The sequence below is a fragment of the Antrostomus carolinensis genome, unplaced genomic scaffold (genome assembly GCF_000700745.2).
Source record: "Antrostomus carolinensis isolate BGI_N321 unplaced genomic scaffold, ASM70074v2 scaffold4207, whole genome shotgun sequence".
NCBI lineage: Eukaryota > Metazoa > Chordata > Aves > Caprimulgiformes > Caprimulgidae > Antrostomus > Antrostomus carolinensis.
In genome coordinates this window covers 550-12,469 of record NW_010329347.1, presented here as the reverse complement: position 1 = coordinate 12,469, position 11,920 = coordinate 550, and the positions used below count along the sequence as shown (strand labels likewise).

General features: G+C 50.6%; 1 protein-coding gene across 1 annotated transcript; it reads left to right on the top strand.

Annotated features, from left to right (window-relative positions):
• Window positions 1-1,810: 1,810 nt before the first annotated feature.
• Window positions 1,811-7,139, top strand: LOC104528491 (ephrin type-B receptor 1; the record flags this gene model as incomplete). Its single annotated transcript, XM_010172516.2, has 3 exons — window positions 1,811-1,832; window positions 2,350-2,414; window positions 6,458-7,139. Coding segments are annotated over exons 1-3 (769 nt in total), but the record flags the coding sequence as incomplete, so codon positions are not given.
• Between the last annotated feature and the right edge of the window lie 4,781 nt (window positions 7,140-11,920).

Here is an 11,920-nt window from a genome sequence, read left to right as displayed (position 1 = left end):
TTTTCAAAACATGATTCCTTCAGAGGAAGAACAGAACAGGAGGGAAGGGGTGAGATTTTGGGGAGGTAGCTGCTGGGAGGAGGGATCCTGGTAGATGCCACCTTGGAGCAGAGCCGATCCTTGTGTGCTGCCGTCCTGTGCGGTGGCCGTACTTTATCAAAAGTACATTCCTCTGTCATCACCCCCCTAGGAAAAAAAACCCAAAACAAAAGCCGCCTGGGGAAGGAAGCTGTAAGTGCATGGAACAGGAAGGGTGATGATGGGGAGAAAATCCTTTCTGAATAAGCCCTCTCAAGAAGTGCCTTTCCTGCAACTGAGTGTGTCCTTACGTACTGCAGAGGGTGGGTGAGCCAGGTCCGGGTCCCAGCCTGGCTGCGCTCCCTTTGTCACCCCAGGCTCTGCTGCCTTAGTTTCCCCTGCATGGCACAAGGACACCCCATTTGCTGCGAGGGAAAACCACCAAGCATTTCAGGGGCTCTCAGAGCACCCCTCTCTGTGGGGAGGAGGGACTGGGAGATGTTTGCATGGCTTTTCGCTTCTACCTTCGCATTGATTTATGTCCAGGCACATCTGCCTGCTTATTTGAAGGGCTGTAGTGAGGATTAATGACTGCTTAACGAGGTGCAGGGCTGTTGGTAAGGGAAGGAAAGCTCGGTGGTGGTGGTGGTGGGAGCAGGAACTCGCTGGAGGTCTGGAGCAGAAGTCCTCAGCCCCATTTGGGGCCGGGGAGGAGTTGCAGGTGGGATGTGTTGTTTTTAACTGGCTTCTGCCAAACAGAAAGGGGCTGAACCTGCAGATGGAGATGTGCTGCCATGGCATGAAGGCCACCACACTTTTCTGTTCCCTGCATGGACCAGGGGTGAAATGTCTCTTCTCCAAGGGCACTGTGAGTGGGAATGGGCTGGCACCGTGCAAAGCACCACCAAAGCATGGGTGTAAGGGGCTGTGGGCTTTGAAGCCCCCTGGACAGTGCCACAGCAGCATTCTGGGACCCATGAGGGGTGCAGAAGCTTTGCAGGCTACCCAAGGGCTCCATCTCTGGGGGATTACCTTGCTCTCCTTGCTCACCTCGCTGGGAGCCAGGCTGGGTTGTCAGATCTGGCGGGGATTTTGGGAGAGGGAGGGTTTATCGCTTGCAGCAGGGTGGGGAGCTCCTGGTCACGCTTCTCCGGCTTCCCATCCTGGAGCAGCCGGCAAAGGGAGGGGTGGGAAGATTAATAGGAGTCTCGTTTCCCGCTTGCGATTCCTGAAGCAGGCACGGAGAGATTAAAAGCAGCAGTCTGGCGACAGCTCATATTGCTGGGCTGAATTTTATTTCCTGACCTTTATTTCTCTGGTTGCACCCGTTTTCCTGGTGGTGTGAAGCTGCCAATGTGTACCTGGGACCAAGGAAGAAAGGGGAAGGCTGGGGGATGCTCAGCTCTGCCAGCCGCCACCAGAGCATCTCCTCCTCCCATTTGGTCGAGACACAGGAATAGAGGAAATTAATCTGCATGTCTGCTTACTGCAAACAAATAAATAAAACCTGGAGGATTTTTCCCATCTGTTTCTATATGTTGTTTCTCTCACTATTATTCTTGTGTTTTTGTTTTGTTTTGTTGGGTTTTTTTTTTAAAGAATAAAAGCAGGGAAATATCAGCTGAATTACAGCTTTTGCATATTTCCCAGCAAATCCTCCATCAAAAGACCCACAGCAGAGAAACACCACTCCAACAATGTGGTTTTTATTCACGTATTTGAAATCACTCTGACATATAACTGTGTGCAGCACCAACTCAGGGCACCAGACATATGCAGTGTGTAAAAGGGGATGTCTTGCGTTGTGGAGCGAAGTGAGTAGCTGCGAGCGAGTCTGATGGGACCTGCTGAAAAGCCCTTGGGGAGGTGCTGAGGGAGAAGGTGGGCTCTGCCTGTGGTGGGAGACTTTCCCCCAGCCTCTTGCTGCTTCCAGGGAATTAATGCAAACTCACTGCTCGGCTGTTGACAGGGTTTTGTACATGTGTGTAATGATTCCGTGAAATACAGCATTCTTCCTGATTTTATTATTTTTTTTCTAGTTAGTAATGCTGTTTTCCTTTAGTAGACTTGGGAAGGCCTGAGATGGCAGTGTGAGCTGGGTTCAGGCTGTGATTCTTTGCAGAGTCTTGTCCTGCCTCGTTCTCTCTGAAGTGAAGCGCCCTTAGTGCATTAGATGTGTTAGGGCACCTGCTGCTTTATTTCTGAGCAGCTCCAAGGGTCAGACTCACCCTCTGTGACAGCAATTGAATGTTTTTCAGTGGCTCTGTGCTCATAATGTCATCAAAACTTTGGGACTAACTAGTTTGCTTTCCTTTTCTTGTGTTTCCTCAGAAACTCTGATGGATACGCGGACGGCGACGGCCGAACTGGGCTGGACCGCCAACCCTCCTTCAGGGGTAAGTGCCACTCATCCAGCTGATCCTTACATGATCTTCTGGAGTTCACACTATTTATCTTAAAATGCTGGTGGGGAGTTGGGGAAAGTGTGGTGGTGTGGGGTGGCCAGGGCATCGCTGTGCTGAGCTATGCTGCTGTGCCAGAGCTCAGCATGCCTTCCCTGAACAGGTCCTGGGGTCCTGGCAAAGATGGAGCTTTTCTCCATCCCAGCGCTCTCTTCTTCTCTGCCTGTCCTACCAGGTGAAGGGTCTGGCCCCATCACTGCTCTCCATCCCCTTACTCACACCTTCCCGCTCCCTGCGCCAAAAGACGTGTAATTAGGAAACATTAGCAGGCTTAAAACAGCTTTCATACCTGGAACATCATCTGTAATTGCACTCGGCAGTGCTCTTCCCTGGCTATTAATGTCACTTTTATGAAGTAATGAGGAACAAAACACCCTGAGGCAGTTAAAACATATTTTTTATATAATACGAGCCTTTGAGGAATGGAAGCATAAAATAACCTGACTCACATTCCCCTGGCAGAGAAAGTGAGAGACAGAGCTGGGGAGGAGAGGAGTGGTAGTGGGAAGGGATGCGAGTTGGTGGATGGGCATCACGGGGGGACAGGCAGCTGGTCAGACAGGGATGGGTACAGCAGTGGGGTCCATCCCCAAGGCCCCCAGGATGTGGCACCAAAGGGGAAAGGCTATCAGCCTGCATCCTTGTGAGGGTGTTAAATGAGGTCGTACAAAGATGAACCACACATGCAGTGGGCACAAAATCCTCTCCAGGCACATTGGAGGCCCTTGAAATGTGGGGCTTTGCCACTGAATTGCTTTGGAAAAAATCTGCGCCCGGATAAATTGCTGGCAAAATGCAGGGGGGACGTGCGCAGGTGATGGAGACGGGATGTAAATAGCTGCCTGCAGCTGCTATTGCCGAAAGCCCGCATGAGGCAGGTGGGGAGCTTGTGTCAGAGGGCACGGTGGTCTTGCCTTTGCCAGGGTGAACCCCTATTCCTGCATCCCTTTGCACGCATCCCTGCATCCATCCAACTCTCACTCCTTTGAGAGTCACTGGTGAGTCTTCTCCTTTCCAGGAGTGTATATTAGATCTTCCACAAAGTATTTTAAAATACCAGGTCCTTTATGTAAAAGACAGGTCAGCCTGTAGCATGTGTTGGAGAGCATGACTTCCCCTGTGAAGTCCCCTTGCTTGTGGACTGAGCTTTTCTTCATAGCATCAGGCGCTTTGCTGAGTGGATACAGAGCATCTCAAGGTGTGTTTTGGACTCCTGGAGTGAACCCCCCTGTAGGTATCATGTCCCAGCTGAGGCAGGTTTTGGAGTACTTCAGATGCCAGTTAAAAATAAGCAATGTCTTCTTCTCTCTCCGGGTGTGCAGCTGTCTTTACGAGCTGCCTGGTTACAGCACTAAGGGTTAGGGTTTGTCCCATTTAATAGTTCACGATAAGTATTGAGGGCAGACTTGTGCCATTCTTGCCTTGTCTGTTGGTAATAGCAGGTATTTGAGTGAGGCTTGTCCAGAGCGTGGGTGCCAGAGAGGGCTTGCAGACTGTGACCCATCCAAGCAGCCTGGCATAGAGATGCTAAGATACATGTGGGCACTTCTGCTTGTGTTGCAGTCAACGAAGACACCAAATTAAATTGGTCTTTTCTTGTTTTCAGTCTTCAGTTCCCAAAAGCAGCCACCCTAGGGCTGTGCTATTTCTTTTTCAGCCCAGACTGCTGAAAGCTGGGGTAAGAAACTAAAAGCTTCTCCTCTGCCCTCCATCTGAAAAATGAGAGTGCACTGACAGCCTTGCTTTGGGACTTAGCAACAAGCCATAGCATGGCAGGAACAAGCGAAGAAGAGAGCAACCAGAGAGGGGAGCAAAGAAACAAAAGGAAGAGGAGGAGCAGCCATCTATAAACGGGACCTTCCTGCTCCTTGGGGCAGGAGGGAGAAGGCGGGAGGATGGGAGAGGGGTTGCTGGCTGCTGCTGGGGTGTCAGCTTCTTCTCCCAGGCTTCTTTCACCTCTCTTGAGGTTGGAGGTACAGGGATTTGATGAGCTGCCTCTCCTGACCCCCGGGTTGCTATTGGCGTGGGCTCTGTGCAGATTTTGTGTCCCTTTGGGTGATGGCATCCACCCCATGATGTGCTCAGCTCCAAGAGTGACTGTTCACCCTGACTCACAGATGTGCCCTGGGGCTTGGGGAGGCTGTTGGCATTAATGCTGGGGCATGGATGCCACCTGGATGGTCCCTGGGAACTGGCTGCAGCGAGATCTGAGCTTTCCTACTCTCCTTGATGGACGTGCTTTAAATCTCAGCAGAGATGGAAAAGAACATTGTCTTAATCCCCAGGTTCCTATGAATTATTTAGTGAGATCTCGTCAAAACGGTGCATTTGTCGCTGTTAGAACATCACTAGCAGCAGCTGCTGGCACTGTGGGGCTTTCCAGCCATGGGGACCTGCTGCTCTTCAGTGCCTGGTTGCAGGAACACTTAACCCAAGGGATGCCTAAGGAAGTGCTGTGATCCAACCCCAAACCCTCATGAGGGTTTTCCAAGTGGCATTTCATGTTGTTCCCAGCCGTGGGCAGACCTGTGTCCTGGGTGCCTGAAGTGGGGCAGGGTCCACTGGCAGGATTTGGCTCGGAGATTTGAGGCTCTGTTTGCAACTCCCCCCAAAGAAGGCAGCAAAGCACAGGGCATGCGTGGTGGAAGGAGCTGGTGAGAGAACTGGCTCCCTGATCGTCATCATGGATTAAAGGATAGCCATCCCTCTCGGTTGGGGAGGACCTTGCAGCTTTGTCCTGTGAAATGGTGTCTGGTAAAGAAAAGGCATTGAATCCACATCTTGTCCAGGGAGGAGAGGGGATTTTGCAGTGTTTCTGTGGTGTGGGTTGTGAAGGGAGAGCAATCTGCTGGATGCATGAGGTTTAACAGCTGGTTTGGTAAACATTGCTTAAGAACAATGTGCAACCTTGAGCTGTGATCTTTGCTTAAACTTACTGGAGTCGAGTAGGTGGACCTGGGAACAAATATTCTGCTGTGATTGTTGACAGTGTGTAGAGGACCCTGCTTGAAAACAAAAACCTGTGGGTTTTTTTACTTCAGGGCTGTGGTTTAGAAGGAGAAAGCCTGGGGAGCCAGTGAGGAACGTGGTTGTTTAATGGAAAATAGAGGGCAAAGTCTGTAAGGTTGCAGGGCTGCTCATGGTGCATCAGCTCTTTGGGAAGGCTCAACGTGATGGGGCAGGTTGGTGTCACCCATCTGCTATTGTGCCCCCACGTAAGCACAACCACACGTGAGTGCTGCTATAGCATCGCTCCTGGAAATTATGCATGATATTCAGAGTGCTGCTTAAAGATTGCCATATGAATAATGCTGTTATGAGGAGACTGTAAACATGGATTAGTTAAAATGAATGGATTATGAGGTTGTAAATCTGTCTGTAGGACTCTAATGCCATCATAGACTATTCACAGTTTGCTGCTGTCCCTTAATTGAAATTGTAGCCTGGATTATATTAATGCCCTTCTATGAATCGAATTGCAAATCTATATTCTCTCTATCCGCAGCGGTAATGTTTTATTTAGTTAGTTTTCTTTGCCGGGGGAAATGATCCCATCATGCTGAGAGCCTGGGGTCAGGCTCGTTCTCCAGCCCACGTGCTGACTCAGGCTTTAATGAAACTGTAGCCTTGTGTGCTGCTTTCCCTCCTGCCTCGAGGTGCCTGGACCATCTTTCTTCCCATTTTTACGTCTTCTCAGGGCAGTTGCCCACATGGAAAAGATGTTTTGGCATCAGCTGGGAGCGATGGGGAGGGTCATGCAGGGACAAGGGAGTGAGGATTTCTTCTGGTGCTGGCCTGGGTGGTGTTTCTGCACGTGCATCACGTATGTCCGCAACCACGTTACTAGTCCCCTCTGGGGCTTTGGGATTCTCCTTCCAGCCCTGCCCTGTGCAGGGCGAGTGGCACCTCTGCAGCTCGTGGGCCACCGCCGATCGCTCTGCCTCCCTCTCATCACTTCTCCCTTCTCCTTTCTGCAGTGGGAAGAAGTCAGTGGCTACGACGAAAACCTCAACACTATCCGTACGTACCAGGTGTGCAATGTCTTCGAGCCCAACCAGAACAACTGGCTCCTCACCACATTCATCAACCGGCGTGGAGCTCACCGCATCTACACCGAGATGCGCTTCACTGTGCGGGACTGCAGCAGCCTCCCCAATGTCCCCGGCTCCTGCAAGGAGACCTTCAACCTCTACTACTACGAGACAGACTCTGTCATTGCCACCAAGAAGTCCGCCTTCTGGACGGAGGCACCCTACCTCAAAGTGGACACCATTGCTGCTGACGAGAGCTTCTCCCAAGTGGACTTTGGTGGCAGGTTGATGAAGGTGAACACAGAAGTGAGAAGTTTTGGGCCCCTGACCCGCAATGGCTTTTACCTGGCTTTCCAGGACTATGGGGCTTGCATGTCTCTGCTGTCTGTCAGGGTCTTCTTCAAGAAGTGTCCTAGTGTGGTGCAGAACTTCGCCATCTTCCCGGAGACAATGACGGGAGCGGAGAGCACCTCTCTAGTGACTGCCCGTGGCACCTGCATCCCCAACGCTGAGGAGGGTGATGTGCCTATCAAACTGTACTGCAACGGGGACGGGGAGTGGATGGTCCCCATCGGCCGCTGTACGTGCAAGGCTGGTTACGAGCCGGAGAACAACGTGGCTTGCAAAGGTAAGGTTGGCTTTGGGTAGCAAGGTGCGCTTATTGGCTTTTAAGCTTTGCTTAACAAAATGTTCATCCCCACACAAGCTGTTTTAGACAATGTCTTTTGTGAAACTGGCTCTGCACCATTTACCTGCTGTGAAGTGGTTTTGCTCTGGGGACCAAGCAGGGATTTGGGAGCCGTGGTCAACCTGTGGCTTCTCAGTGTGCCCCGGTCAGTGGCCCAATGTGACAGGCAGCGCGGCAAGGATGCGGGTGCTTGTGCAGCTGCTGCCGTGAGCCTGCTGGAAGCCGCCTCTGTGATCTGCTGCCTTCAAAGTGCCACGCAGGCCGGCGCTGGCCGGCTGAGCCACTTTCATCTGCCTCGTTATTTCCCCAGCAAAGCTGTGGGAGCTGGTCAGCCGCCGTCAGGCCCGACTGCAGCAAAGCTGCTCTCATTCTTGGCATTAATTGGGATTTTTTTGCTGTTTTTTTGGGTTCCCCCAGCCACGCCGCCAGTGTGCTGCTGCCTGCTGGAGTCCTCCACAGCAGAGGGTTATAAATATGGAAATAGTGCTTGCTGCTTTTGATCTCCTTTCGTCATTCTGATGAATATTTCCCAAATACTGTTGGAGGATTTTTTTTTTTTTCTATTAGCTTTACTTGCTGCCCTTTCCTTCTTCTCTCCAAAATTAAAGTATTGTTTTTGCACACTTTTGGAAGGAGAGAAGAGGGGTTTTTGTTAGAAGCTAACCCTGTTTCATCAGCACTTTCCAAATAGCTTCTGGAAGATGGGCACCACCAGGTCAAAGAAGGGTTGGGAAGAAGGAAGAGATCAAAGACAGGTGTCAAAGTGCTGGTTTTGGGGAAGGGGGTGATGGGACGAGGTCTGACTTAGACCTCTTTTGGTGCAGATGGCAGCACATGTAGCACCAGGCTTGGCTGTGGTACTCCTTGGAGTCGCCACCACAGTGTTTCTTCACCTGTAACTCTGGATATATGAAAATGACAAAGGTGGGATTCAAGCTGTGGAGAAACTTATTTATTTATTTGCTTTAAACCTGTGAGCTTGTGTACTTTTTTGCTGTCAAAAACCACATTCCTGCCTGGCCAAGGTGGGGACAGCGATGCCTTCCAATGCCAGGGCTCCAAAAACTGGGAAACCACCAAAGTCCTTGTGCTCGTGCCTTGCTTTCACATCGAGCAGCATCGCTGGCGGATTCTTTTGAGTTTTGTGGTTGACACTCAGTGTGGTTTTGTTCCCATCAGGAGATGATCTTTTCCCATGAGGAGCTGAAGCGCTCCATCGGAGGGAGGGCTCTTCGCAAACCGGAGTTATTTCTGGAGAGATGTTCCTCCACTGTTGAATAAACAAACAGAAAACGCACATGGTTTTATGGCAAAATGACATTTTCTCATCGTGCAAAAGTAAATACTAATTTTAGTTAAAGACTGGAATTGGGAAATAATGTCATTTTGCCAGAAATGTAGGAAAACAATTACAATGTAAAACTGCCACAGGTTTTGGTGGTGTTAACGTTTCTATCCACTGCCAGCCTGGGCAGTGGAAGAGGTCATGGTCTTGAGTGCCTCTAACCACCTGGGAGGAGCTTCTTGCACCTTCCCAGCTGTCCAGCCAAACCACCACAGCAGTGCTCATAGTTTTGGGCAGGGTGGAGGGGGACAGCCTGACAGTGCTCAGAGTGAGTGTTAGATCCATCTCTGTGGCTTGCTTGCTTTCTTTGTCTCATGCAAACCCCAGAATGGTCATGATGTTCTCATGCTGTCAAACCTGTGCTGAGCAGACCCCTGCGCACGGGGAAGTTGCTGAGTTTTCTGTGCTGCAGTGCCCGTCTCCAATTGTGTTCCCACTCCTTGATGGCAGCGCTGATGCTGGAGGAACCCCTCGTGCTGCCCAAGAGTAGGCTTTGTGGAGCTACCAGCCTGCGTTTTGGCTTTGTGAAGGGAGCACACTTTGCATTTGGGATCCTTGAGGGGAGAATTCAGGATCCTGGTAGGTCTAAGGGGGTAGAAATGTCCTTATGGGTTGGCTGTCAGCATTTGGAATCCTGAAAAGCACTGAAGTATGTTGTGGGTGCAGACCCAGCAAATGGTTAAATGGCACCAAGCATGTGTGTGATGATGGGACCATGCCTTTGATAATCCTGTGGTTGCTGTCAGATGCTGGTATGATGCTGTCTCAGCTCCCATCACTCCCCTCTTCCAGTCCTGTGAGAGTATTTCCCAATTCCTGCATCGGGGGGACGGATGAAAGGCTGGGATGATGAGTGGGATCTGAACATTTGAAGGTCCTGCTTAGTGCTGATGAGGGACACAAAACCCATAAACTTGCCAGGCCCTCCTGGAAGTTCACTAATACCAGCCCTAAAAGCCAGAGCCAAGGCTTATGGTAGGACTGTTGAAAAATTAACTGTGTTTGAGTGAAAATCTGACCTTAGGCTGGACTTTGGCTTCTTGGTAGCTTGCATGTACCCTTTGGCCATTAAGCTCCTCCTTGTATCCCCGTGGACCTTGGAGACCTGAGCCTATTGTTGCCCTTTCCAGAGGTTGGCAGGCAGGAGGTGGCACATGGCAAGGTTTAGAAAAAGTAATTTGTTGGTTTTCTACTTGTCTTCATGCCTTGTTCACCTGCTGGGTTTGACTCGCAGGGCTGCTGCCAGGATCTCACCCCGGCTCCCAGGAGGCACACGTTCCTGACATCTGCTCAAAGCCTTCATCAGCCTGAGATGAGCCACTTAACAAGCCTGGGGGAACTGTCACCAAGGAGAAAAATAAATAAATAAATAAATCCCTCGGTATTTTAAGACTGAGAAAATGGGCTTAATTCCTCAGTGGTGGGGAAAAAAATAGGGTTGAATTGTTTAGCTCCTCCAACTCTCTCTCATCCCTCCTGCTCGCTGGGATAGAGGCTGTGCCTATCATGGGGCTATTAGACCGGAGCGGTTTCGTGCTGACAGCCGAGCTCGGGGCCGCTGAGGGATTCATTAATACCAGCTTTTATCGGCACTTAGCTGCTCGCAAAAGGCACAGGCAGAACACAGTCTTCATCGGGGGTGTTTCGAGTCCCGAAGAGATTATCGTCGTGTTTTAGGGTCAGAGTGATGGGCGGTCATTACTGCCACAACGCTAAGATGGAGGTGGGAGGGAGGGAGATTTTCTTTATCGATCTGCCCTGTTATTTGTTTCCATCCTGAGCTGGTTGGAGTTTGGCACTACAGACCTCCTGGCTGGTGTGAAGCCGTGTTGCTCTCAGCTGGGTGGTGGCATGCTGTACCCAAAAGCCCAGTGGGACTGCCTACCCCATCTTCTTCCACACCTCGTGCCAGTGAGAGCTGTGGGTCACTGCGAAATGGAGGCAGTTATTGAATCCAAAATGAATAATTCATTTGGTGCGATAGCCCACGCTCCGTTCGGGTTGATATTAAATCCATTCGTCTTGCTCTGCCCTGTCCCTCAGCCTTGCTTTATGGCTTCCTTGTGTGGTCAAGGTGCAATGCATCATTGTGCTGGAGAGGAGGTGGGAGGAAAAGTGTGAGTAAGGATCATTGGGAGGCTGGGGAAATCGTTTGAGACCTTGGATGAGCATGCTGGGTGGATTTTGCTTGTTCTCCTCGAGGAAGGTGAATAAACCCTTTCTCTGCTGGTGTTTGACTCTGAAACCTAATGATGGCAAAGTAACCCCTCACTAGAATGATGGCAGTCATGGGTCTCTCAGCTTTGATCCCTCTTGACTTTGAGGATGGAGTGCTGTATTTGTGTTTGCTGACTTTCTCTTTGACCTTCCCAGTACCAGGCGATAACTTAGTTGCATGGAGAAGCTGGCAAAAGAAAAAGCCTGGATCTAAGGAAGCCTTGTGCTGAACTTTCACGTTGTATTTATAAACCTGGGGAGAAGGGGCAGGAGGACAGCCCTTGGCAGATTCCTGTTGTAGCCCAGTTGGGAGCCTCCAACCTGCCATGGCTCGGGATAATGAACTGACCCGCTTGCTGCAGCGGCTGGAAATCCAAGCTAGCAGGGGCAGCAAAATTAGAAAGAAACCCCAAAATAAGAACAAAGCTGGGCTGCAGTGCCCACGAGGCAGAGGCTGCTCCTCAAGCATCCCTGGCTTTCCACACGGCAGCTGGTCCCCAACCCCCTCTGCGTCCTGGTCCCCCAGCCTCCTTCAGCTGCTGCCCGATGTGCCAGGCTGTGCCAAGCCTTTGCCAAAGCTATGTGGGGAGAGGGGTTTATTTTGACCTTCTCCATCCCTTTGGCTTCTTTGTCTCCTTTCTCTGTTTGTCCTTCTCCCCTACCTTGTGCATGGGGGTCTGGATTTGGAAAAGGGAGAATGGAGAGAGGGGACATGTCCCACCAGTTGAATGTGAAGGAGCAAGCAGCCCCATGCTGGTCTCCCCATTATCCTCCCCTCCCACTGAGCAGCCCTGGTGATGATTATTGATTTCCTCTATTTATCTATCACAGAAGGCTGGAAACAATAGCAGAGCACAGGATTTATAAAGTTGGGGTTTTTTTAATAATAATAATTACGAACTTCTTGTAATTAGTAGTAGAACAATTTGCTAACACTTCAAATAAGTGAGACATCAAGTTTTCCCAATCCAATTGTTGCTTGTGCTGAGAGCTGAGTCTTTTCAGTCTCTTTGGCTGTGCCTTTGCCTGGCTTTTCCCTACCCATGGTCAGCCTAGTGCCCCTGTACCGTGTTGGGGCACCCAGGAGAGGTTTTTTGGGGTGACAAAGGTGATGTTGGTTTTGTCCCATGGGCAGCAAGGGAGGCTGTGCGCTGCCTTG